This window comes from Ambystoma mexicanum, chromosome 9 (assembly GCF_040938575.1).
Source record: "Ambystoma mexicanum isolate Mex_15411 chromosome 9, UKY_AmexF1_1, whole genome shotgun sequence".
Lineage (NCBI taxonomy): Eukaryota > Metazoa > Chordata > Amphibia > Caudata > Ambystomatidae > Ambystoma > Ambystoma mexicanum.
This window is the reverse complement of record NC_090931.1, coordinates 1,300,052,403-1,300,077,172: the sequence shown is the minus strand read 5'-3', so window position 1 is coordinate 1,300,077,172 and position 24,770 is coordinate 1,300,052,403. Positions and strand designations below refer to the sequence as shown.

At 47.7% G+C, this 24,770-nt stretch overlaps 1 protein-coding gene across 1 annotated transcript in view; it reads left to right on the top strand.

Annotated features, from left to right (window-relative positions):
• The window catches only part of UMPS (uridine monophosphate synthetase), a 186,851-nt gene that overhangs the window by 113,612 nt on the left and 48,469 nt on the right, over window positions 1–24,770 (top strand). Inside the window, exon 5 of the mRNA XM_069616659.1 lies at window positions 20,977–21,091. Within this exon, the coding sequence (XP_069472760.1) occupies window positions 20,977–21,091 (115 nt within the window). The remainder of the gene's footprint in view (window positions 1–20,976; window positions 21,092–24,770) is intronic.

The window sequence follows — 24,770 nt, the reverse complement described above, 5'->3', positions numbered from 1 at the left end:
GCCCTTCTCGAGCATGGCCGAGGAGAAGGGAAGCTCGACGCCCGGAAAGCTGTTCAGGGTCTGCCCTGGATGCCAGCTTCAGAATGTCTTTAAGGAGGACGAACACTCCCTTTGCCTTTACTGCCTGCATGAAGACAAGACGCACGTGGAGAAGGACTGTGCGTTTTGCGGCAATATGTCGGAGCGGACCATTAAGGACCGCCATCAGCGTCTCGCAAACTGGCTGGAAGGAAAGAGCCCGTCAGGCGAGAAGAAGAAGAAGAAGTCCGAGCGGTCTTCTAAGACCTTTGAGGGCGCCCCAGCGACGGGGGTCCAACAGAAGGACAAGCACCGCGAGTCCGCTGGCACCGGGAGCGCCGAACGGTCGGGCTCTACGGGCGCCAGGCAGGGCGCAACCTCCCCGGCGCCATCAACCACAAGCCAACGCTCTGGCTCGGGTAAGAGGAAGGCCGAGCACCCGGCGAAGCTCCTGGAGAGACCCTGGTCGAGCTCGAAGGCCCCATCGGAGGGGGAGCGAGGTGGTGACCCTCCCCCCAAGGAGAAGGCGGTGAGCGCACCTAAGGTGGTGAAAGCCTTGATCCGGCCAAGGCCTCTATCGAGACAGTCGCGGCGGCCCTGGCTCAGCCTGTGGAGGCTACACCAGTGGTGGCGACCTCGGGGCCCAGAATCTCCCTGCCACCGCGGAGGGAGTCCTCTTTCATGCCCATCGACAGGACCCCCGTGAAACCTCCGACGGAGAAGAAAAAGGGGGGGCAGGAGGTCGTTGTGGATTCGGCCTCAACCTCTGAGGAGGAGCTGATCGAAGTCTTGGGCCACGGCGCTGGCGTGGAAGAAGACCATCCTGTCGGAAGGGACCCCGACGTGGGAGACGACGAGAAAGTCGAGGGTGCCGACGGGGCTCCTGATCGCCCGTCGGAACCCCCTCAACCAGTACCGCAAGACAACTCGGCGGCCATTTTGTTGGCTATACAGTCCTTATGCTCGGAGATAAGGACGAGACTGCCGTTACCACCAACGGAGGAACCGCTCCCGATGGGGGACCCGGAGCCAGGCCCTTCTGGGAGCCCTCCTCTTAAGAGAAGGATTCATCCTCCACCTCCTTTTCAACCATCGCGCCTAGCTCAGCCGTCCTCCCCGTCCACGACACGTGGGGATGATACGGGGACTGACACGGCCGCGACAGGTACAGACGATGTTTACGACGATCTCCCGTCGTCACCTCCCACCCGGGCTTCCCCGCCCGACGAGATTGGATCGTTTCACACCATGATTGCCAGGGCATCCGAGCTTTTCCAGCTCTGCCCGGAAAAGAAGGAAGGTTTCCTTTATTAACGGCGCGAGACCAGGAGGAAGACGGTCCTCGCTGTGCCTCTACTGGACGATATCTGGGATGAGGGTCTCTCCCTCCTCAAGAACCCATCCACACCGCCGGCTAGAAGGGATCGGTACGAGAAGAAGTACCGGGTCCCGGACGCGGCCCCCTTGTGCCTTCGGGCACAGCCGACCCCGGACTCGGGCGTCTCCGCGGCAGCCAGGAAGAAAGCGGGGGGGGGGGCGCGGCCTCTACGTCAACCTCCCCGCCGGACGGCGAGGGAAAGAAATTGGACACGATGGGACGCAGAGTCATGTCATCGGCATCGACGACGATTAAGGCTGCCAACGCCTTGGCTATCGTAGCCCGCTACGACAGGGAGTTGTGGTACAAACTCGCCCCCCTGCTGGACTTCCTACCAGACAAGAGGGCGGAGGCCCTAGAGATCTTGCAGGAAGGAGAAGTGGGGTTGGACCACGCCATTACGATAGCGACTGACATCGCTGACACTGGATTTCGCCAGTTGGGCAACGGCGTGTGCCTGAGGTGGCGTGGATGGCTCAAGGCTACTGACTTCCGTCAGGACGTGCAGACCAGAGTCTTGGACATGCCGTTCGACGGGAGCAACCTGTTTGGGAAAACAGTGGACGATTCCCTACAAGCCATCAAGGCGGACACAGAGACGGCCCGGGCTCTTGGTGTTCTCCAGCAACGACGGCTGCCCTTTCGGAGCGGCGGAGGCAAACAGGCTGTCTCCAAAGGTTCCAGCGGCGGATTTTCCACCTATCGTCAAGCGGCCCGTTCGTCGTCACAGGAAGCCTACAGGGGACGAGGCAAGTCGGGCGGACCACGCCGTTGTCGCCAAGGAGGACAAGGCAGCAAAGCCTCGTCGAAGCAGGACTGAACCGGCCGTGGGGTCGGGCCCCCACCGAAGCACCCCGGTGGGAGGCCGGCTGGCGAGCTTCGTCAGCGTGTGGGAGTCCATCTCCATCGACCGTTGGGTGCTGGACGCCCTGGCTCAGGGTCACGCGCTCGAGTTTCTAAAGAGGTGCCCGCGCGTCGCCCCTGTGGCCAGGAAGGAACGTCACGTCCCTCAACTTCTCTTGGAGGTAAGGGCGATGCTCAGGAAGGGCCTCATCGAGCTCGTCCCAAAGAGGCTTCGGGGCTCCGGAGTTTACTCAAGATACTTCCCCGTGAAAAAGACGACGGGAGGATGGCGTCCCATCCTGGACCTACGACGACTGAACAAATTCATCAAGGCACAGAAGTTCCGGATGGTCACCCTCCAACACATCCTGGATCAACTGGAGGAGGGCGATTTCCTGTCGTCGTTGGATTTGGAGGATGCCTACTTCCATATCCCCGTCCTAAAGGGACACCGAAAGTTTCTCAGATTCGTGGTCCAAGGGCGTCACTACCAGTTCAGAGCCCTTCCTTCGGGTTGAGGTCGGCACCCAGGGTGTTCACCAAGTGCCTTGCACCGGCGGCGGCACGGCTGCGCTTAGAGGGGATCCACGTCTACCCCTACCTGGACGACTGGCTCATCCGAGCAAAGACTAAGGAGCTCGCCGTGGAGCACACGGCAAGCACCGTCCAACTACTCACGGACCTGGAATTCTCCATAAACTACGCCAAGTCCCACCTGGTGCCCGCGCAAGACGCACTGTTTTTGGGAGCGAAGCTCGACAGTGTCGCTTCTGGCCTCTCCGTCAGAGGAAAGGGCCATCTTGGGCAAGGTGCAGCGGATGGTGATTGCGGATGCGGCCAGGGTGAGGTCCATCAAGTCCCTCCTCGGAATGATGTCTTCTTGCATTTATCTCATCCGCCTGTGCAGGCTCTGGATGGGCCCGTTGCAGGAGTTCCTGGACGCGTGCTGGATCCAGACGAGGGGCAGCTTCGAGGAGAGGATCACACTCAACGAGAGTTTCCGACGAGCGATCCGGTGGTGGGGCACCCGCGCGCATCTGACGGCGGGCATGGACTTCCAGACCCCGGGCCACCAGAAGACAGTGACCCCGGATGCCTCCCTGGAGGGGTGGGGAGCGCACACCGAAAACCTGCACGCGAGGGGTCTTTGGCTGCCGGCGGAGAGGTCCCTCCATAGCAACGTCCTGGAACTCCGTGCAGTGTTTTGGGCCCTCAGGTCCTTTCTTCCGTCCCTCAAGGGCAAGGTGGTGAGGATCTTCACCGACAACACCACCACCATGTTCTATATCAGGAAGCAGGGCGGTACCAGATCCCCAGCCCTGTCCAAGGAGGCACAGGATCTGTGGCATTGGGCCGTCGCCCAAGGGATGTTTCTGGTGCCGTTTCATCTGGCAGGAATAAAAAACACCATCGCCGACTCGCTCAGCAGAGAGCTGCGCTCGTGCCACGAGTGGGAACTACGACAGGATCTAGTGGACCGCCTCTTCCGACGGTGGGGCACACCCCAGATCGACCTGTTCGCGACGGCGACGAACTCCAAGTGCCGGAGGTTCGCCAGCAGGTTTCCCCAGCCGAGGAGCATGGGCGATGCTTTCTCGTTCCCCTGGGAGGGCATGTTCCTATATGCGTTCCCTCCATTGCCGCTGCTGATCCGGCTCATCAACCAGCTCAAGAGGTCACGGTGCAGGATGTTCCTCGTCGCACCTGCGTGGCTGAGGCAGATATGGTTCCCGGACCTTCTGGACTTGTCAGCGTCCCTGTCAATCAAACTGCCAGTGGACGCGGATCTTCTCTCCAGGGAAGGAGGCGCCATCCTCCATCACGACCCGAAGTCGCTGAACTTGCAGGCCTGGCTCCTGCAGCGTTGGAGTTTGGAGGTTACGACATACCGGCCGACTACAGACAGGTTCTTGCAAAGGCCAGGGCTTCCTCAACTCTTAAATGCTACGGACACAAATGGAAGAGGTTCTCTGTCTGGTGCCACGCACAGAAGATTAACCCTCTACGGATTACGGCTCCCCAAATACTGCGGTACCTGCTGACGCTGGCCAAGGCTGGACTGGCGCACGCTTCCATCAAGATTCATCTTGCTGCGATCTCCCGATACACCAGAACCACGGGACGGTCGTCTTTGTGGTCTCATCGTCTGGTGAAAGAATTCATGAAGGGACTGTTCAGATCGTTCCCGCCGGTGAAGGCCCCGGCCCCGGCGTGGGAGCTCAACGTGGTGCTGACCAAGCTCATGGGACCTCCGTTCGAGCCTCTGCACTCTGCTCCGTTGAAGTTCTTGTCGTGGAAAACAGCGTTTCTTGTGGCCATCACCTCCGCACGACGGGTGGGAGAGATCCAGGCCCTTTCCTGCAAGCCCCCGTACTTGACTTTTCACGACACGAGGGTAGTGCTCAGGACGCACCCCTCCTTCATGCCCAAGGTGCCGTCGGACTTCCACCTCAACGAACCCTTGGTGTTGCCTGTTTTCTTCCCGTCGCCTTCCTCGCCGGCTGAAAGGACTTTTCACTCGCTGGATGTGGCTAGAGCGCTGAAGTTCTACGTGGACCGCACGAAGTGTTTTCGGAAGACGTCACAACTTTTTGTGAACTTTGGACCTGTCAATCAGGGGAAGGCTCTCTCGAAGGCTTCCATTTCCAGATGGCTCTCTGGCTGTATCATGTACTGCCACCGGTTGGCAAACCGACCGCTGCCTGGCCGTCCGAGAGCCCATTCCACCAGAGCGATCGCAGCTACCATGGCGTTCCTATCTGGTGTGCCCTTGTTGGACATCTGCAGGGCTGCTACGTGGAGGTCGACGCACACCTTCACGAAATTCTACTGCGTCGATCGGGATTCCAGGGAGGAGTCCAGGGTCGGCCAAGCAGTGCTGCGCAACCTGTTCGCCTAAGCTGAGCCTGGTGAGGAGGTAAGAATTGCTTAATGTTGAGTTTGATGTAATGCTTAATGTTGAGCCTTTGCCACCTCCCGTGGTTGTGCATGTGTGTACTGCTATGTATTTTTATTCATGAGCATGTGAATCCATGCCAGACCCCATGCTGGAGAAGGAACAAGTTACTTACCTGTAACTGTTGTTCTCCAGCATGGGTCTGGCATGGATTCACATGCGAACCCTCCCGCCTACCCCTCTGCGGCTCTTCACTTGGTCATACTGCCTCTTCACGTGCTACCAAATCTGAAGATGGCTGCCAGAGGCGGGGCTTAGGGAGATGGCAGTCATTGGCTGTGGTCAGTATGACGCAGAGATCAGTGATTGGTTACCACTATGAAAGACAGATCAGAAACTAAACTGATACTGATTTTTCTTTACCGAGGATTCCCAGCCTGACGACGGGGAATATTCATGAGCATGTGAATCCATGCCAGACCCATGCTGGAGAACAACAGTTACAGGTAAGTAACTTGTTCCTTAAAGGGCCGTCGGTTTTGAGATGGAGCCGGACTTCAGGACGCAACAAGATTTAAAGCAGTGGGAAAGTTCCTAAAACGGCGGGATTCCGCACAATGGCAAACGTCGGGGCAGAGCAAGATGTAAATCAGTGGCAAGGTTCTCAAGGCAGCAGGATTCAACACAATGGTAAACTTCAGAGCGTAGCAAAGTTAAAATCTGTGTCAAGGTTTCTATGCAGCAGGGTTCAATATAATGGTAGAGAATCGTAGAAATAATAAAGTAGTGGTAGAATTTCAGGAGCACAGTGCTTCACTGTTTTCACAATTCAGACTGCCTTGCCCGATTGTTGCATTAGATGGCTTTGAGAGGGTACCCAGGGCTAACAGGCGATGAGGTGCCCTTCTCTGGGTGCACAGGCATGGCTGCCCCACTTCCAGATTGCAATCCCTTACAGGGAGTCGGCGGGTTCTAGAGGTGTGCGGCACAAGCTAAAAAGAAACATTGCGGGAAATGGAGTGGTGAAAGCGGCTGGGGCAAGGTCAAGATCTGGAAGCCAAGGGAGATGCCAGTCATCTGGAGCATACCAGGCTTATAACAGTAAATCAAGCCCACGTTCAGGTGTACTTGATTGTCTGTCTGCACAGCCTCCCTGGGTACCAATACATTCAGACAATGTATTTGAATATCTTAATACATATTCTGCAGAAAAACTGGAATAGTTAGTTATCCACTTTAATCTCAGTATTCCAATATTTGAATAATGGAAAAAGCAGCGATTGAGCAATTCCACCACACTCAGTAGGTAAGTGGGGAGGACCAGAATGCAGCCACCTGGGAATACTTCCAGGCCATCAGACTTGTTCGTCTATGCCCCAGTGTACAAGTAAGTAGCTTTGTGATGTCACTTGTTCATGTTGCTTAAAGGATAGTTCCGGGACTTTTTTTTTATTGTGCCTACGGTTCGGCCATGTGTTTTTAAGCATAAATCGGTAGATCGTAGAAAACTTTCCTATGGACCTTACCCGACTTTTCGTCCATTAACGCACTCGAAATCAGCCGCCATTTTCTGATAATCCTATCATTTCCCCCCATCGACCTGGCTCACCTGCTTTTGCGGCACTAAATCAAATCCCCCGCCCCTGAGCCTGACATCAGCAGACGCGTACCGCCCATTTCCCAACACCAAAGCACGTTTCGTGTCAACAATCGCTGCGCCTCAGCTAATGAAGTGTCGCCATGGAAATGGCAGGACGCCTCTTTCCTCAATGTATAAACACACCGTTTCACAACACATAGCAGCAGATTTTCGATTCCATATAGCAGCAGATTTTCGATTCCATTACTCTCTCTGTTACTTTGAGTATTCTGTGACTCGTTTCTGTGCTCTGGTTTGCTACCTTCGCCGCTTCTAGGCCTTGTGAACACCTGTACCATCTCTGTAAATTATTTTACTTTCTTTACCACACAATGGCTACAATAATGCCGTATATGTACGAGCCCGAGTACACCGAGGAAGAACTACTGGAAAGGCAAGCACGCGAAAACGATGGGGATTCGGGCGGCAGTTGGGAGGACCAGTCAACGGATGAAGAGCCTGGACCATGTCGCATGGACGGCGTCTCCACCTGGTGCACGTGCAATCGGTGCGAGCTAATGCCAACTGAGGAGAACTGCTGCTGCCGTGAAAATTGCGGGTGCTTGGCCTACATTTCGGAAGGCGAGCCAAGTCCGCAATGCATCACCGAGCTGCATCACCGAGCTGCCAGAGTTCAGGGAAGCCTGCCTCTCACGGACCGTGTTGAGGATGATGATGGTGCTTATGCACGAACTTCGCGGCACTGTTCGTCCGCGTAATCCGAGTAACGAGTAAGTATACTCTGGTTGTGATATCAGTGATGCCACTACTATTTCATGGTCGTCTCCCACATATAAAATTACATCTACATATCATTCGAATGCATGTAAATTGGTTCCATATTGTGCATTTTCTAGATAGAATTTTTTTCAAAGCAGAATGACATTTTTTTACCTGAATCGACAGTGATAAGAAAGTTTTGTCATTTTAATACAGTTTGCATCTTTCTTTTTCACAGGTGGTACAGGCTGGTGGCCTATCGTTGCTTCACTTGGTGGCTTCACGGGAGGCTCGGACACCGCGTTCGGAGAGTAATACCTGCCTGTGCGGTACTTGCCATTAGACAACATTTCCCCAGCGACAGTGGACAATACCGCGGATTTTCCCTGGATGTCCTGCAACCGGAACTTTACAATGTGTAATGTTTATTATTTATGTTCAATTGAAATTAAGATCTAAAATAAAACCCAACATATATTTTAACAATGGTTGTTTTGATTTTTTAAATGAATCTAGTGTGTCTCCATTGAATAGTCTTCCTGTGCCTTGTCTTGTCACACCACATGTCTCCGGCCAGCATCCTCCCTCACGCTGGCCGCCCACCTTCAATCCACATAACCGTTGAACCCATATGCAGCAGACATACATATGTTATTTTGCGGGTTGGCATCAAGCCTCCCGGCCTTGCCTCCTCCCCCAAAAATACTTACCACACCACTTTGTTCAAGCGTTGGCAATAAAAGGCCGTTGGATTTTATTGATACAAAACATGGTTATAGGTAAATAATCAATATAGTTGATCATAATAAATCATCCTTTTGGGCACCGGGTACAGAGATGACCCCCTCTGGCCCGTGCCGCCTTGCCACCACAGGCCAGCCTGCTGCTGATTAACTGCCTAGACATCCAGGGTCTCCAGGGTGAACTGCACCCATATATTCTCCTGGGAGGGTGAGGTATTTATAAACTCACCCCCCTGCCTTCCATGTACTAGATCCTGCAGCCTGCCTCTTACATGCAGTTAGATGGCCTCTCCTTGGTGAGGCCCTGCGGCAAACGAGTCTTGTCTGCACGACCACCGCCCCAATCCACCCCCCGCTCTATCAAAGGCAGTTCGCACCGGGGTACTTGTGCTGGCAAGTGGAGCTGTCAGGGAGCGATAAAGGCCAAGAGGTGCCAAAGACCATGTACACTTCAAAGTGGTCTATAGAGCATGGGTTGTTGTTCCCATGTCTACCTCCAGACCCCGTGTCTCCTGCGAAGCATCCCCCCTCACGCTGGACGCCCCCCTGCAAACCGCATAATGCCACGACATATACACGTCATTCATTCACAAACACACCCCTGTTTCGAATTCTTTATAACCCACTTCATATTTCTAATGAGAACTTCTTTGCGCTTTGCTAGTCAACCCGTGAAGGTGCTGGTTATCTGCTCTTCGTCTCTGTGAACTTCCGTGACCACTTCGAGGAAACTCGTCAGTTTGCAACCTGTGAACTGCTCCCTGTTCTACGACAAACTACTCTGATCCCTGCATCTAACTGTTTGTTCGTCAAGGTAAGGCCATGTACCATAATCATTTTGCATCCAATTTCTTTTCGTTCAAGACAGTACATGCAAGGAACTAGTCACATGTTCTGAGTTTAGTCAAATTATTTTTTTCTATTTTTTTAAAGTTATTCAAATACTTATCCGCATGTGAATAACGTGTATAGTTCCAAGAACCAAAACAAACCTTGCATTGAACCTTTTATGTGTCATTTAATTTTTTAACACATTGGTATTCATAGAGAATTGTTGATCTTTACTTTTCAGAACTTTCCACAATGCCTGCCTGTTCCATTGGCGGTTGCCCTTCGAAGACCCATAAAAAATCTGAAGGTACTATAATGCATGTTTTCCCTAAGACAATAGATCAGATAAGAGAATGGGTCCGATATTGCGGATATCCACCGTCTGAGCTTGAAAGTAGAGTCCTAGAAGTCTTTGCGGACAAGAGGGGTGATCGATACCGCATCTGCAGCAGGCACTTTAGCTCAGACATGTACTCCACATCATTGCTAATAAAGAAGAACACACCGCGAGCGAAGCGAAAATTGCTCTCAACCGCTATTCCCACTCTATTCGTCCACATCCCTCCACTGGTGAGTCAAGTTTACGTATTTATCTCTCGGCCTTGCGGTAGTGTGTAGCATTAGCTAACAATAATTTCCCCATTTATGTATCCACTCAATATGAAGGCGGAAAATTCTCCATCCGTGTCGTTATTGCAGTCATCAGCCACTTCAAGCGCCTATCGGGTAATCTTACTTAGCTATTCTGCCACTGACTTGTTTTAGGCATGTAAATCAATAGTTTTAATTTATCGTGTAATTATTTTACCTAATGGTACACCCTTGTACTCGTCCTCTAGTCCTTGTTTTCAGTTATAATCATTGTTATCCAAAATAATGCAAGTACTGTCTTTCAGGGAGATGCTGAGGAGTCCAACGTATTGACGACAACCGTTGATGTCACTCAGATGCTCAAGGTACGTTTCCGGACAGTTCCATCGATGGAGATCATCAGATCTTGCATTCTTGTAGCGTGATTGTTACACACAATGTTTCTTTCGTTTTTAGCCATTGATATGTCCTTCTGTCGTCGCCCTCCTATGTGTCTTCTTTTTTCAATATTGTGTTCATTACTAATGAAAGTCCTATGTTTCAGGGAGTCGATGGAGCATTAGTCCAAGAAGAAGGGGGAGCATGCAGTTACGGGTCGGCGCAACAGCTTGCAGAAGTGTGCACCGCAGTTACATCGTCCCTTGATGTTCTTATGCATTTCGAGGTATGGATACTGACAGTTCGATCAAGCGAAATCATATGACGTGATTACATCCGCTATACTTCCTTCTTTATTAACGCAAGTACTATGTTTCAGGGAGATGACGGAGCTTCTTCTACAAGAACATCACCCCTAGTAGTTGATGCAGATCTCTGGGTGGTGACACTTCCAACGATCGAGCAAATCGAATCATATTTAGATATCCATTATTTATTTTAGACAACTGATCATTTGTGCAGGTCTATTTAGATGAGCCGTTGACGCCTGCACAAAGTTTATGTTCTTTTTAACAAAATAGAAAACCATACTAATGCAATTACTGTGTTTCAGGGAGTTACTGAAGCATCATCTTCAATAATATCATCAATGGAAGTCTATGAGGAGCCCGAGGTATGGATCTTGACAGTTACATCTAACTAGATCAACAATGCGTGAATAATTGTCGTTTGAATGTTCTACACAAAGCGTTCATTCGTGTTTTGCTATTGAGATGTACGTGGGTATTGGTCCCCAAGTACATTTTGTGTTTTCAATATTATTATACATACTAATAAAAAGTTCTATGTTTCAGGGAGTCGATGGAGCATCAGTGCGTGATGGATGTGCTTATCATGAAAATATAGACAGTGGAGACATGCACACACGAGTCGGAGCAACAGCGTCCTGATGTTGAAGTTCGAGGCAAGAAAGTTTCAAAGAAAGCAAAAGAAGGTTAGTGTCCTGGTCACTATATTATGTTGTTTTTCACTGTTAATAGTTCAATACTGTAAGTTGTGTTTAAACTGAACATCCCTTTTCCAATCTGTCCTCTAGTTGCGAGTAGGTGTACGAACTAGATCTACACAGACAGTGAAGCAAACGAGAGATGTTGCTCGTCAAACCTTTTGGCAGGGACTTGAGACTGGAGATGCATCGTGCCAATGGGAAGAATATGAAGTGATTGACAACGGAGCTATACCACCACCAGCCATTGATAGTGAATGTCCTCCTGGTAGTTCGGATGCAGTCGGAGATCAATTCACAGAATCCACACCCGCAAAAACTAAGACTGTGAGAAAGTTGAAGAAATTGTTTTATTCACCCATCGCCGGAGAAGGAACAGATGTTGCAATGGAAGAGAATGAAGTGGACGACAAAAACACCATCAATATCACTGAACATAGCGGAAGACGATATCAGAGATTCTACCTTTCATGTGAGTGACATGTCCTCAACGTTACAGGCCGAACCAGCTGGTATGCAGAGTGACAGTATAAGGAAAGAGGCCAAATTCATTGTATTCGATAGTTGTTTGATATTATTATTCGGATGAAATGTGGGCATTCGGTTGGTGGGGAAGTATGTGGGGAGCCATTGATTAATGTGACTCGTGCAATTCGAGGCACTAACCTTAAAATACATGCCACCTGTACAAAATATCATCCTTTCTCATGGTCTGCACAACCCATGCTGGGGCAACTGCCAGCAAGCAATCTACTTTGTGCAGCGGCTGCACTTTTTAGTGGTTCAAGTTTTAAAAAATTAGAATCTTTCTTTCAGTTTGTGGGAATCCATTTCATTGCGAAAACTCAGTTCTACAAATACCAAACCGATTATCTATTTCCAGCCATTAGCGAAGCTTGGAGAATGGAAAAAATGTCTATTGATAGTACATTCGCGGGCAAACGGTTCAGGCTAGCCGGTGATGGACAGTGCGACAGCCCAGGATTTTCAGCCAAGTACTGCACCTACCACTTTCAGGACATGGAAAGTAAGAAAATTGTGAGTTTGGTGGTCGTGCAGGTGTCACAAAGTTCATCCTCAGTGGCCATGGAGAAAGTTGGCTTTGTAGCATCATTGCAAGAACTACAATCGCGGGGAATGGTGATCGACCTGATAGCCACGGACAGACACGTTTCAAATGCCAAGACAATGAGAGAAGAGTACAAAAATATAAATCACCAATTTGACGTTTGGCATCTTGCAAAAACAATCAATAAAAAAATGTCGGCTGCAGGTAAAAAAAAAGATATGCAAGGTATTTTACACTGGTCCAAGTCAATCAGCAACCATCTTTGGTGGAGCTCAAAAACATGTGGAGGGTCGATGGAAATTCTACTGGAAAAATGGCGGTCAATAATGCTACACTGTAGCAACGTTCACCGCTGGACCACAAACCAACATTTCCACAATTGTGAACATGGCCATTTGTCCACAGAGGAGGCACGGAAGAAGAAGTGGTTGATTCCTTCATCACCCACTCACACAGCCATTGAAAAGATTGTATTTGATAAAACTATAACAAGAGATTTGAGGGGACTCACGGAATTCTGCCACACAGGAGATTTGGAGGTGTTCCACAATATGTGCCTAAAGTACAGGCCAAAACGATTGCATTTTGGCATGGAGGGCATGATAAATCGGACTCTTCTAGCGGTCTTGGCACATAACCATAATGTTGGCCGTCAACAAAGTAGGACGACCGGAACTTTAGGGACGCTTCGCTACAATAAGGCCTTCACTAAAAGAAGTAAACAATGGGTGATCAAACCAGTGTTTGAGGATATGCAATATGAGTTTATTGAGAGACTTATTGTTGATGTCCTAGATAGGCACATACATGGAGTTGTGAACGAACCTGTGCAGGGGACAACTGCATTGCCACCCAACATTGCCTCTGTTCCATGTCCACCTAAAGCAGAGCTCATTGAGAAATGCACATCACAGTTTAAATGATTGTAATTTGATTGTCTGTTCTCTCGAGTCTCCTCATGTCGCAGGCCCATTGAATATGTGTAGCTATGTATTGTGTAAATAAAAGTGATTGCTCTGTGAGTCCTGAGAGATGGCCTTACACTGAATGTAGCTAACTAGGAATGTGTGCTCGTTCAAAGTGAAGGTCAGCTGCTTTGATTTTTTGCTCGGGTGTCGGAATGGCCCACGACTCAGTATAAGGTTCTATTGTTATTTGACCTTGACAGGCCGGGACCATCCCGAAAGACTTCTTTTTGGGGGTGTGGGGCAATAACGTAAGAAACGATAATGAATATAATTTCAGAAACGAAAGCCATTTAATGTTCGTTCACTAGAAGAAATAACGTCGGCATAGAAGGAGTGGTATTTCGGGGCTGCCCTACGCACAGGCACAATGGAAAATGCAAATATAATGTAAGTAACTCTTTAGATGAGTTTATACTGCAATTTAATTACTATACAGTAGCTTTAAAGACGGGTTAAGTTGTACTTGTTCGTTCTATGTGGCATATTGTTTTGTACCGCGCACTATCTTGAGGAGAACCATCTCCTTTTACGGAAGCACCTCAAAACCTTCCTCTTTGCTTCTGCTTTCTCTCTCCCTCTCCCCTGCTACAACTGGTCCACTGTCTGCGACCTCGGTCCTGGGCCCTTCCACTCTCCACCTGCACTGCCTCCCTGTCAACCCCTGCACTGGGGGACTGTCTCAGTATCCTACAGCCCCCCCTTGCCATATAATACCCAGTTGCACTGTCCTAGCTATGAAATAATTTCCCGACCTAATATATAAAATGAATAATTTTAATAAAGATCTGATGGTGAGACTAATTTCATTTTTTATGTTTTTAAAACAGGTACATCCTTCAGTATTGTATGTGTCACGAGTACCAGACACCGGCGGATGGCTTTTACAACCGCCAGTTGCTTCTCCGCGTGAACAACGTTACCACCCTGACCATTTTATGGGACGATCGCCAAGTACAAGTATGCCCTTACGCGGTACTAACGGCTAGATGCAACATACAGACCGTTGTGGTGGCCTAGTGCCTCGTTGTTGGAACAGCCATGCGATTATCAGTGCGACCGAAGAGCTTATTGTATCGTAAACCAACACCCTGTGTACTGCACATGAACATCGCTTGCCTCAAGACGAACTATTTTGGATCGAGAGCAAAGAAAAATGCAAATCGCTGAATATTCTCTAAACATTTGATGTCCAATAAATGTACTTTGACAAATGTACAATCTTGCCGTTTGCTTTTAAACCACAGTTTCATATTCCGAATTGTGGCGCTGTATTGTGAGATGATCTAAGACCCTGTGTACAGCAAAGGAACATCGCGTGCCTCAAAACGAACTTTTTGGAACGTGAGCAAATAAAAATGCAAATCGCTGTATATTCTCTAAACATTTGATGTCAAATAAATGTACTTTACCAAATTTACAATCTTGCGGTTTGATTTAAAAGTACAGTTTCATATTCCGAATTGTGGCGCGCTGTGTTGTGAGCTGATCTGTGTTGGTTTCCGGGTTCTGTGTGGAGTCGCGTAGAAGACGCCTGGGCGCGTTTGCCTACGCAGCACAGTCACGTCACGGATAGAGGCGGGGAATATGAATGTTTTGATAAAGTCTGTTTCAGGGGCGGGGGATTTGATTTAGTGCCTCAAAAGCAGGTGAGCCAGGTCGATGGGGGGAAATGATAGGATTATCAGAAAATGGCGGCTGATTTTGAGTGCGTTAATGGACGAAAAGTCGGGTAAGGTCCATAGGAAAGTTTTCTACGATCTACCGATTTATGCTTAAAAACACATGGCCGAACCGTAGGGACAATAAAAAAAAAAGTCCCGGAACTATCCTTTAAGCAAACATGATTTGGTAGCTTTTAGGTAGGTTTTTCATTTCTATGCCAAATCTCCTTATCCTGTGAGTCACCCCAGTACTTTTTGCTGGACTTATGGATTTTTTGGTCTGTTCTACTAAGTGGGAGCATTTTTCCCACTCGCTCATATTTTTTCTCTGTCTATGGGAACACTAGTTCATTCTTTTTGTACTTTATTCTATGGAGTCATGTTTGCTGGCATATTTCTAAGGCATCTGTAATTTACTTGTGTAGCACATGGCACCTTTTGTGCCATGCTACTGGGAACCCTTTGGGCTTCCCTTTGTGTTTTCTTTTATTTTGTGTGATCTGCTGTTCCCAAGGGTAGAGGGGATACTTTGTATCCCTTCTACATTTGATATTGTTAGATCAGCACACCCCACCTTATGTCGAGTGCTTAGGGGTTACACTCTATCCCCTTTCTCACTGCTCCTGTAACGTTTCTGTTGCAGTGACCAGCATATCTGAATGGCTGGTGGCAGTGGACATGTTTTACCGACTTTTGTGATTATTATTTTTTAACCTGCAGGCTGTGTTCACAGCCCCGGTAATGCACAGAAGGGTCCCCAGTTCCCCTGCATTGTTTTTTCTCCATGTCTGTGTGCTTGTCCTTTCTTGGTCCTCCTGACGTCCTGGGTGGGAGTGTCCTGGTTTGACTTGTCTTCAGGGGGATTCTTTTGAGAAGCCTGCCGAGGGTCCAGGCTTCCATGTGAAGACATGAAACAAGGAAGGAGTCTGAAACTCTGCAATCCTTTGACTTCTAGCGTGCCTGCCTTGACCCAGTCCGAAACCGAAGGCTAGCAGTCCTGCAAGGACAGCCATGCCCCAAAACTTGAATGTAGCATGAATGCTGATTGGCTGCGTTCCTGGATAAATGGCCTGAATCTGGAAGCTGAAGACAAGTCAACCACTGGAACAGAAGATGAAGACGACCAGAGACGTCTGCTGCCCCTTCCAGTAACTGGTGAAGACTGCTGAAGTGACAGCTGTTGTCCTGAGCCTGTTTTCGAATCGACGGTGAAGCTCTGAAGACGACTTCCTCCCATGGACCAGTGGGCATAATCTGTCCTAAAACGACCTGCAACATGTAGAGGAGATTAGAAAAAGACGAAGGCGTTTTGCATCACTAATTACATTGCTGCACGAGAAGTAGAGGTCACTAGACCAGGAGGTCTGAGGGAGGGGTAGCTTGGCACTTTTGTATAATAAATATTTCCCCTAAGGCACCCTCCACGCCCCCCCCCGCCCCAACCCTCCGAAAACAAACGATGGGGCCAACCCTTTTTTGTTTAATACATTCCCACTGTATTGTACACCAACCTGGTGTACTTGGTAAATTATGAACCTTTTGCCTCGAATTGAATATCCATCAATGTCTGTCTTGTCTGTCATGTGAGAGCTCTTCATTCTTGTTTGACTTGCCTATCTTGGTGTGCCTTTTTTCAGACCCATGGCAATCACCATAGCACTGGTGACATTGAGGGCTTTTGCAGTGCCAGATACTCCCCGCCACCTTTTCGTTTTTCTGAGCTTCCTTTTCACTTTACCTCAGGTACCCTTCATGATGCTCTCGTTCAGGTCAAATAAAAGCACCCTGTGAGTGAATGGTGACTGATAAAGGACTGTTGGCAAGTGAAATGGTGTGCTATGTGGAGAATTCGGGGGGGAAGTAACTTGTTATGCGCCTAGTAGCTTACTTCGTGAGCATTTTCACCCATTTTATGGATATGCTGGTAATGCAAATATGCCTATTTATTTATAGGGTCGTTTCTGATTTATATTAATTGGGTTTCACAGAAGAACCCTCTTGAGATGTTCTGGATGCCAACTGTAAGGTTCAAGCAGTTTACACTTCAGTTTCAGAGCAAACATTAAATGGTACCTTACCTGAGCACTTGGGCTTCGACTCAGTGGGCAGACTTGGTGTAAGTCCAGTTAGCAAGAGTAAAGTCTGGTAAGGAACAAAGGACCACGCAGGTAAGTTAAACAATCTACTTATGTAGCAGAAATGTGTAAAATCAATACACTGATGGTATGTAAAGTCACTATTAAAATAAATATATGTACACCACAGTTTGATAATACCCACGTGGTTTACTTACCTGCTAAGATGGACTTAAAATCAGCCCTGTGGGCAGGTTAAGAGAGGCCACCCAATACTGGAAAGCAGGGAACTAGCCAAACTCGTATCAAGGTAGTGTGGCTGAGCAGTAAGGCCTAGTCTTAGGAAAGTGTCAAAGTGGTGAAGGGCTCAATTAGCACACGCAACACACTCTAAATAACACAGGTTTGGGACAATGTAAGTGGATGGCTCCATATACACTACAAAAAATAAAACAATAGGATCTTACAGTCAAAACCATGACTTTTGTACACAATAAGCAACCCATAAATGCAATAGAAATATTACAAACACAGAGTAAAAATCACTTGTTGGCAACATCTACCAGTTCAATAAATCAGATTAAAATCCATTAATAGGTGTATCTAACAGTGCCTTGATGGATTAATGCACAATTCTGCCAAAGCTTTAGACGAAAAGAGCAGATGTTTAACAGTTTCCACAGCTGGGACTTCTCACAATTGCAGTGTCCCGACACTCTCAAGAGATGCCCTTGCACCAAATACATCCAAAGTCTCTACTTAGTTAAATTTGATTCTTGCCTACTTTTTGTCTGAAGCTGCTGGGCAATTCATTTAAGTACACATTTTCTTTTGGGATGCTCTGGCTACAGAGCACGAACGCTTTACTTTAAACATAGTAAGATCAGCAGTGAAACACTGTAGTGTAGAAAAGTTAAGTGAAGAAAGCCAAATGGAAGTATTAAACTTTTGAGAATAAATAGTTTGAGTTAAAATAAAAAAGTACAAAACACAATACATAGTCTTAGAATTAGAATTCACTCCACTTTAAATGTCCTTCCCTTGCTAGAAGAGATGGGGCCTAATGCCCTAAAAGTCACAAGTACCAAATGAACGCTTTGCTGGAGGGAAGGAGTCTGATGTACCTGACCGGCAGGCTCCTTGCACCCGTAGCTCTGGAACACCTCATTCGAACCACTGCAACCCACGCCTGCCCCAACGACTCGGGGTGGGGGGTGTGGCTAAGTAAATGCAGTGCATCTGCTCCAATATAAATACGTGTTGAATTTGTGACCTTTTAATGCATTTATTAACCCATGGTGAGATGTATATTGTTTTTATTAAATATTGTGGCAATAAGACCCGAGGCGGTGGGCCAATACCGCCCCGGGGTAATGCCCACGGGGCCGTAGTTATAAGCCCGAGCGTAGCCCTGGGGGCATTACCGTGGGCGGTATTGGCCCGCCGCCGAGGGTCTTATAGCCATTAGTACCCCGGCCCGTTAGACCGGGGTACTAATGGCATTTGTTTGTTTTGAAACGCTGCCGCGTTTCGAAACAGAAAAAATAAAAGTTGAAATAAATGCCTACCGGGAAAGGGAAAACGGACTACGTTTTCCCTTTCCATGGCGCCATCAGGAGCGGATGCGCTGGGAACAGAAGTGTTTCCAGCGCGTTCTCTCCAAGAAAAGAACAAAGAAGGTAAGTGGGGTTGGGAGGGTGGGGAGGGGATAGTTTGTGGGGAGGGGGATGGAGGAAAAAAAACGTACTCGAGTCCCCGGCGGGGGAGGAAGGCAGCCTCCAGCCATGGGGAGGCTCGGAGCGGGGATTGCCCCGTTTCGAGCCTCTTCATTGGCTAAGAGGCTGCCACGCCCCTCGCCGGGAACAGAGTACCCGGCACGCACGGCGTACACGGGAATACCATGTGGTATGGCTCGGAAAAGAGCCAATCCACGCGTTGTATTCCCGGTGCGCAGCGCGTGCCGGGTACTAATGTGCAATAATACCTGCTAGTTTCATTTTTCGGTGTTTGTAAAAGGCCTAAATACATTTGTAACTGTTTACATTGAATTATTTTGTGGACTCATTGAGGGACCCAGACCCCACTCAAACTCTCCAGAGAATAGCCTGGACTACTCTCCATGTTTACCTTGATTGGGTTATGTCTTACCTCTGAGTTCACTATAACAAGGTGGCCTCCTAAAATCTGTCCACTAGGCCGGATTCTAGAAATCCATCTTAACATCCGGCAAGTTCTTGGTAAAAAAAAATCAGTTGAATTGTTGGAAAGGATCCTTCTCCAGTTATGGAGGGCGGAGACTGCCAGTCCCCTCATGACTGGAGGTGGCTCTCATGAGGCACAATGCCTACGGCCTGGTAGAATAGTGAAGATTTAAGAGGTTTGTGCCTAATGCAAGTCATTGGGCATAGGGGCACTTACCTCGACTCCCGGAATCTGACTTGCAGCACAACGGCAGGGAATCGGTGGGACCACTAGTTTCAATGTAGTCTTTGCTGTAGGAGTCTTGCAGGTTTGAGGCTTGCAATGATGGTTTCGATCCGGCTTCAGCAAAGATCCCAGGATCGAGAGGACTACTCTTAATTCAGTTCAAGCAGTAAGGGATGGAGGCCCCCTCAAGAGCAGAAGATTTGAGTGCACATTGGTGTGTGGCACAGGACAAGGTTGGCCGACACTCTGCAGTAGTGTTGTCTGACTTTTGGTTACAGAAAGCGCTTTGTCGTGGTGAGAGAGGACAGAAGCAGGTTAGCGGGATCCCTTCTGAGCACTGAAGATGCCAGTACAGTGTTTCTAGGTGCAAAACATCCTTTGGTCCCTCCAGTCCAGAGGAAGAAGGCACAAGGTTCAAAGAATGTCTCCTCATTTCGAGCTGGGGCGGCCCCACTCAACCTATGAATGTTGCAGGTCTCCCAAGCAGGTGGAGGCTGTCCAATCCAGGAATGAGAGATGCATTCTACCCAGCAACAGCACATACCTTGACTGAGCGGTTTCTGACATGAAAGGAAGTGAGATTGCCAACAAAGAACAGGCCTTTGAGTGTATAGCACTCAAAAAAGCGTAATTGCATTTAAACAGATGTGCATGGCTGTGAAACTGGAAAAACTGTATCAGCCAACATCCTGTCCAGTCAGTACACATCAAAGAAAGGACTGGTATGTTTACTTAAAAAAAGAAGTACCCAAAATGTCTCTATAGCACAACACTGAAGGGGGGCTTGTCCTACACAATAAAAATAAAGGTGAAAAACCAAGGAAGGTGCATTCTGTGCACTGATAGCCATAGGGACGGAATAGCGCCACTGCAACCAAATGAGTGAAGGAGAAAGGGCTCAGTCACCCCAAAATCTATTGGGTTCCAGACAGCATGCAGATGTGCTTGTGGGCTCCATTGAAGTCAAAGAACAGTTCCTAACATTTATGTAGAAGATTTTGCCCCTGTGATTTTTCTTTATCGTACCATTCTTCAAATTCCTGATTTTATGTTTAAACGTTGTTACAAAAACTCACTACATCCCCACTTCTCCTGCCCCAACTAATCCAATATTGATCGCTGTTGATTTGCATATGAAGGCGACATATGGAGAGGATGGCAAGCAATAGTCTGTGTTCATTAGGTATACTAATGTGGCACTGCCTTCAATATTATGATTTTCGGTCCCTTCATTTAAAAAATAAAAACTGCCTTCTGTTCGCAGCAGAGACAGTTCATGACTTGGAATACATTAGTTATTTATTTTTGATTCAAGGAGAAATGGAATGGCTTGTGTCATTGAAGTAAGGTAGTACGCTGATGCAGAGAGAAAGTAGTTGGCCGTTAAATGTACAGCATGACTGTATAGTGATGCAATCTTTGCAGCGTTACTGTGATGCAGAAGGAAGAATAGACCAGTACTGAGCTGGGAAGTGTTGTATGAATCTAGAGGTTTGATCATTTGTTTGCGAATAGATCAGTGAAACCCATGAGGAAGAGGTCGAAATAGTAATGTTGTGCGATTCATATCACTGAAAGAAATGATTTTGCGAAGAAACCAGAAAGGATGCATTTCATCACTGTCCGTTTAAAGAGGTGGGCGCATGGGCATGATGTGAAAAGCAATTATTCCTCCTTTTCATGTCTTGCATGATAAATCCAATACTAAAGAAATGTTTAAAATTCTTTTTCAGGTAAAACTGGCAGAGGAACATTCAGATTTTGTCTTTGGATTTATTTCTGGTTCGAGAGTGAGCAGCAAGCCTGAATTTCTTCACCTTACTCCTGGTGTCCAGATCGAAGGTGGCGGTAAGCATTGTAAAGAACTGCAGTTTAATTGCAATTTTTGTGACTGACACACACTGCCCTAGGACTGAGTGCTGCCCCTTGGCATCCTCCAGCATATCTGCTTTTTGTCCGGATCCTAGCAGATTTTTGCAATGGGTCTCTATTATTTTCCACCCTTATTTTTACTTCTTTGGCACAAACCACCTACTGTTGAGTTTTGTCGGGACATTTGGTATCCTTTTTCTTTTCTTCTATAGAAGTAGCAACATAGTTGATGTGCAATAAACCTCTTTCCTTGGTGCACTTATGCACATTTCGTCATAATGCTTTTTTTAATAGGATATACTACAAAAATAAATGGCTGCTCCTCGTGGTAAAAGCCCCTTTTTTGTGCCATCTTTCTTGGTCTAAAGGTCGGAAATTGCCAAATGAGGCCATACACTTTCATGGGAGTCTTGAACACATTTCCTTTTCGCTGCTGTCTGTTGTGAGGGGTCACAAATGTGAGGCGGACACGCACATTTCTCAGAGCCTGTCCTTTATTAAACAATAAAGGGTGAGATGAATGCCCATCTTTCCCATTTTAACGTGAATGTCCCTACCTGGCAAACGAAACTAAAGAATGATGACCTAGTGTCCAAAAAGTCTGACCCTCAAACTAATACAAACAGCAAAATAATTTATAAGGAATATTTGGCATTCTTCAATACAACACCCTAGTGCAAATGTTCAAACATATAGAAGTTTCAAAGAGTACTCCTTGGGACCAGGGTTGTGCTCCCTTCCCCTGGCTCAATGCAGGAACACTCGTAGAAAAGGTCTGATTCAGCCAAGTTATATTCAGTCCAACAAAAGTTCCCTTTCTCCCAAATCGACCTTCCCTTGGATAAAGTAAATGTCTCTTTCATAAACGCCTGTTCCTAAATAAGCAAAGCCCTTGTGGTTCTTCTCAATATCCTTCTTGGTAAGGCAAATGTCTTTCTCACAACACACTTTTTCACTTTAAAGCAATTAATATCTTCCACGATATCCTTCTTGACAAGACCAATGCCTTTCTCACCAAACAGTTCATCAATCAAGGAAAGTGTTCTATTCAAGAAATAGAGCAATTATTAACATATCCCACTTATTTTTCCAACTGAATACTTTTGTCAGGATACCAAACAATTTCTTCTTGTAAAGCAACAGTTGTAAAGAAATGATAGTGGTAGTAACACTTTCTTTCTACCACGCTTTTTGCCACAAATACATTATTTCAAAACATCTTCTTTCCTGGTCCACTCGTTTGCCTGGACTAACTACTATTGATCCCTTTCGTGGTTTACTCACCTGCCAGGATAAAAAATACTCCTACTATTGTTCACCGTCACAATATTTGCTCGAAGACTCTCCACCCCAGCTTCCTATGTGAGGAGAGCTGAACAATGGCTGCCACTTTTCCAGTGTGGGTTACCGGTTTGCCCCAATTGGTATCCCACCAAAGAGGAATTGCACCTTTTTGTTTCTTCTGTGCTGCTTCTGTATGGCCTCTTGGCAATGTGGATTATAGGTTCCCCCAATTCTCTTCCTATAAAAGTGAAATTACGCCCTTGTTGCTGTTGTATTACTTTCTTTGTTCGGTATTCAAAATGATTATTTGTTATCAAATTGTCTTCTCTGAGCGCCCCGGGGTCACCTCAGGGGTTTAGGTCAACTCACTGGTCTGACTTGGCATCTCTGCTTCTTGGTTAACTGAGGCGGCGGACCTCCCGCTAAATTTCAGTGGACTGATTCTTCCTCCTTTTGAAGCTCTGGTGCTTCTCTGCTTCACCTTGCAGCGTCACTCGCCTGAATGGGAGCATGTCTCCCCTTCAGCTGGCCTTCGTTCGCTGATGCCGCTTCCTGCTGTGAACACTCTGCATGGTCTTATGGCTGCTGGTTTCTCATCGACACAAGCTGGGCTTCCTGCTGCTTTCACAGCAAACTCAGCCCTCCAGTCTGCTCCATCTATGCCGTTCACACCTTCTCTCAGCTGCAATTAATTTCTCCATTTTAAATGTCCCGCTCAGGTGTTTTCCTTTACATCAACTAGACCTCTCATTCTAATAAGTTGCCATTTGAATCCTTACTAATTCTGAGCCCCTCTTCCTCGTCCCAGTACTTCGGACATTTTGGATCTTGAAGTCCCTAGTGGTTTTGATCCTTTGGTACTTATTTTAGATTGTTTTGAAAACAGAGTTGTCAGAGTTGGGAAATATTGTAAAAAAGGTTTGTGTTCGAACATTGGGATTTGGCCCTCTATTTGAGATGGCTACAACACCCTCTAATTGTCATGAGTCCTGAACTCCCAAGGTGCACACTTTAGTTTGATTAGATGACTTTTCAAACCATCTTCTCTGGGTAGTTAATAGGAGGGAATTGAATAATGACAACAGGCCATTGGGTATCTGTAAATTTTAAGATTCTCATCCTCCGCAAAGGATGAATACCACTCCTTTCCTAAAGGAGTCGCCAATTCACCCTGTCAACCATTGCCTCACATGTGATCCTCCCTCCTGATAACCCCCATGGTTAGGATCAGGTAGCGGCTGCTTTTCCCCTGGCCACATCGAAGATGTTGGGCTTGGGGTCAGTGATGACTGTGCCGCATTGCACAGCATCACCCATGAGGAACTGCTCGCATCACTTGACTCAAATTCTGCAGACGTTTTCATTCTACTTGATCTCTCCTCTGCATTTGACAGTCAACCATTCCATCCCCATAAAACGTCTCTACGATAACCTAGGTATCTCAGAGCGGGCACTGGACTGGCTGACGACCTTCCTCAATGACCGCCCATCCCAGGTTATTCTGGGCTCTTTCTCCTCCCCCACCTTGATATCCACCTGCGGCCTACCCCAGGGCTACAACCTTTCTCCCTGGCTCTTTCACATCCATCTTGCTCCGTTTGCATAACTCAATTCCACCTTCTCCCCCAACCTAGTGTTATGTAGATGAATCACAACTCTTCAAACTTTCCTCTGATCCTCTCCTTACTTCCTCCATCATTCCTGACTGCCTATCGGCCATCCAGTCTGGTGTACCTCCAATGATCTCTGTTTCAATGCCACCAAGACAGATGCTTCTTATTGGGGCTCCAACTCCCTCTTTCCTCCCTTCTCTCTGGCCATGTTCTATGGGCTCTCCCCCTTCTCCTTCATCTGAAGCCAGAAACCTTGGAGTCATCTTTAACTCCTCTCTTTCCTTCCTCCCTCACATTGTGGACCTTGCCAAGAAGGTCCACGTTCAACACCACCTCTTCAAAGGAATCCTTCCTTTCCCCCAGAAGCTCATTGTCTCTAGAGCTCTTGTACTCCAGAATGGGGTCTGGCATGGATTCACAAGAAAAAATCCGTATCCGTTTCGTTTCTGATCTGTCTTTCTTAGTAATAACCAATCACTGGTCTATGGGTCATACTGCCCCCAGCCAATGACTGCCGTCTCCCTAAGCCCCGCCCCTGGCACCATCCTCAGATTTTTACCTCAGGTTCAAGTGTTGGGAGTCCTCGTGCTATAGCTCTCAAGCTTTTACTGTGTTTTGCGTTTTTTCAAAGAGTTTTCTCATTTTTTCTGTCAATCGAGCCTCAAGCTCGACCGTTTCTACTTCCGATCAACAGGAACCCGTTTCGGAATTTTCTACGCCCCTCAAGGGTGAAGTTTTCGTCGAGTTACGCTTCTTGG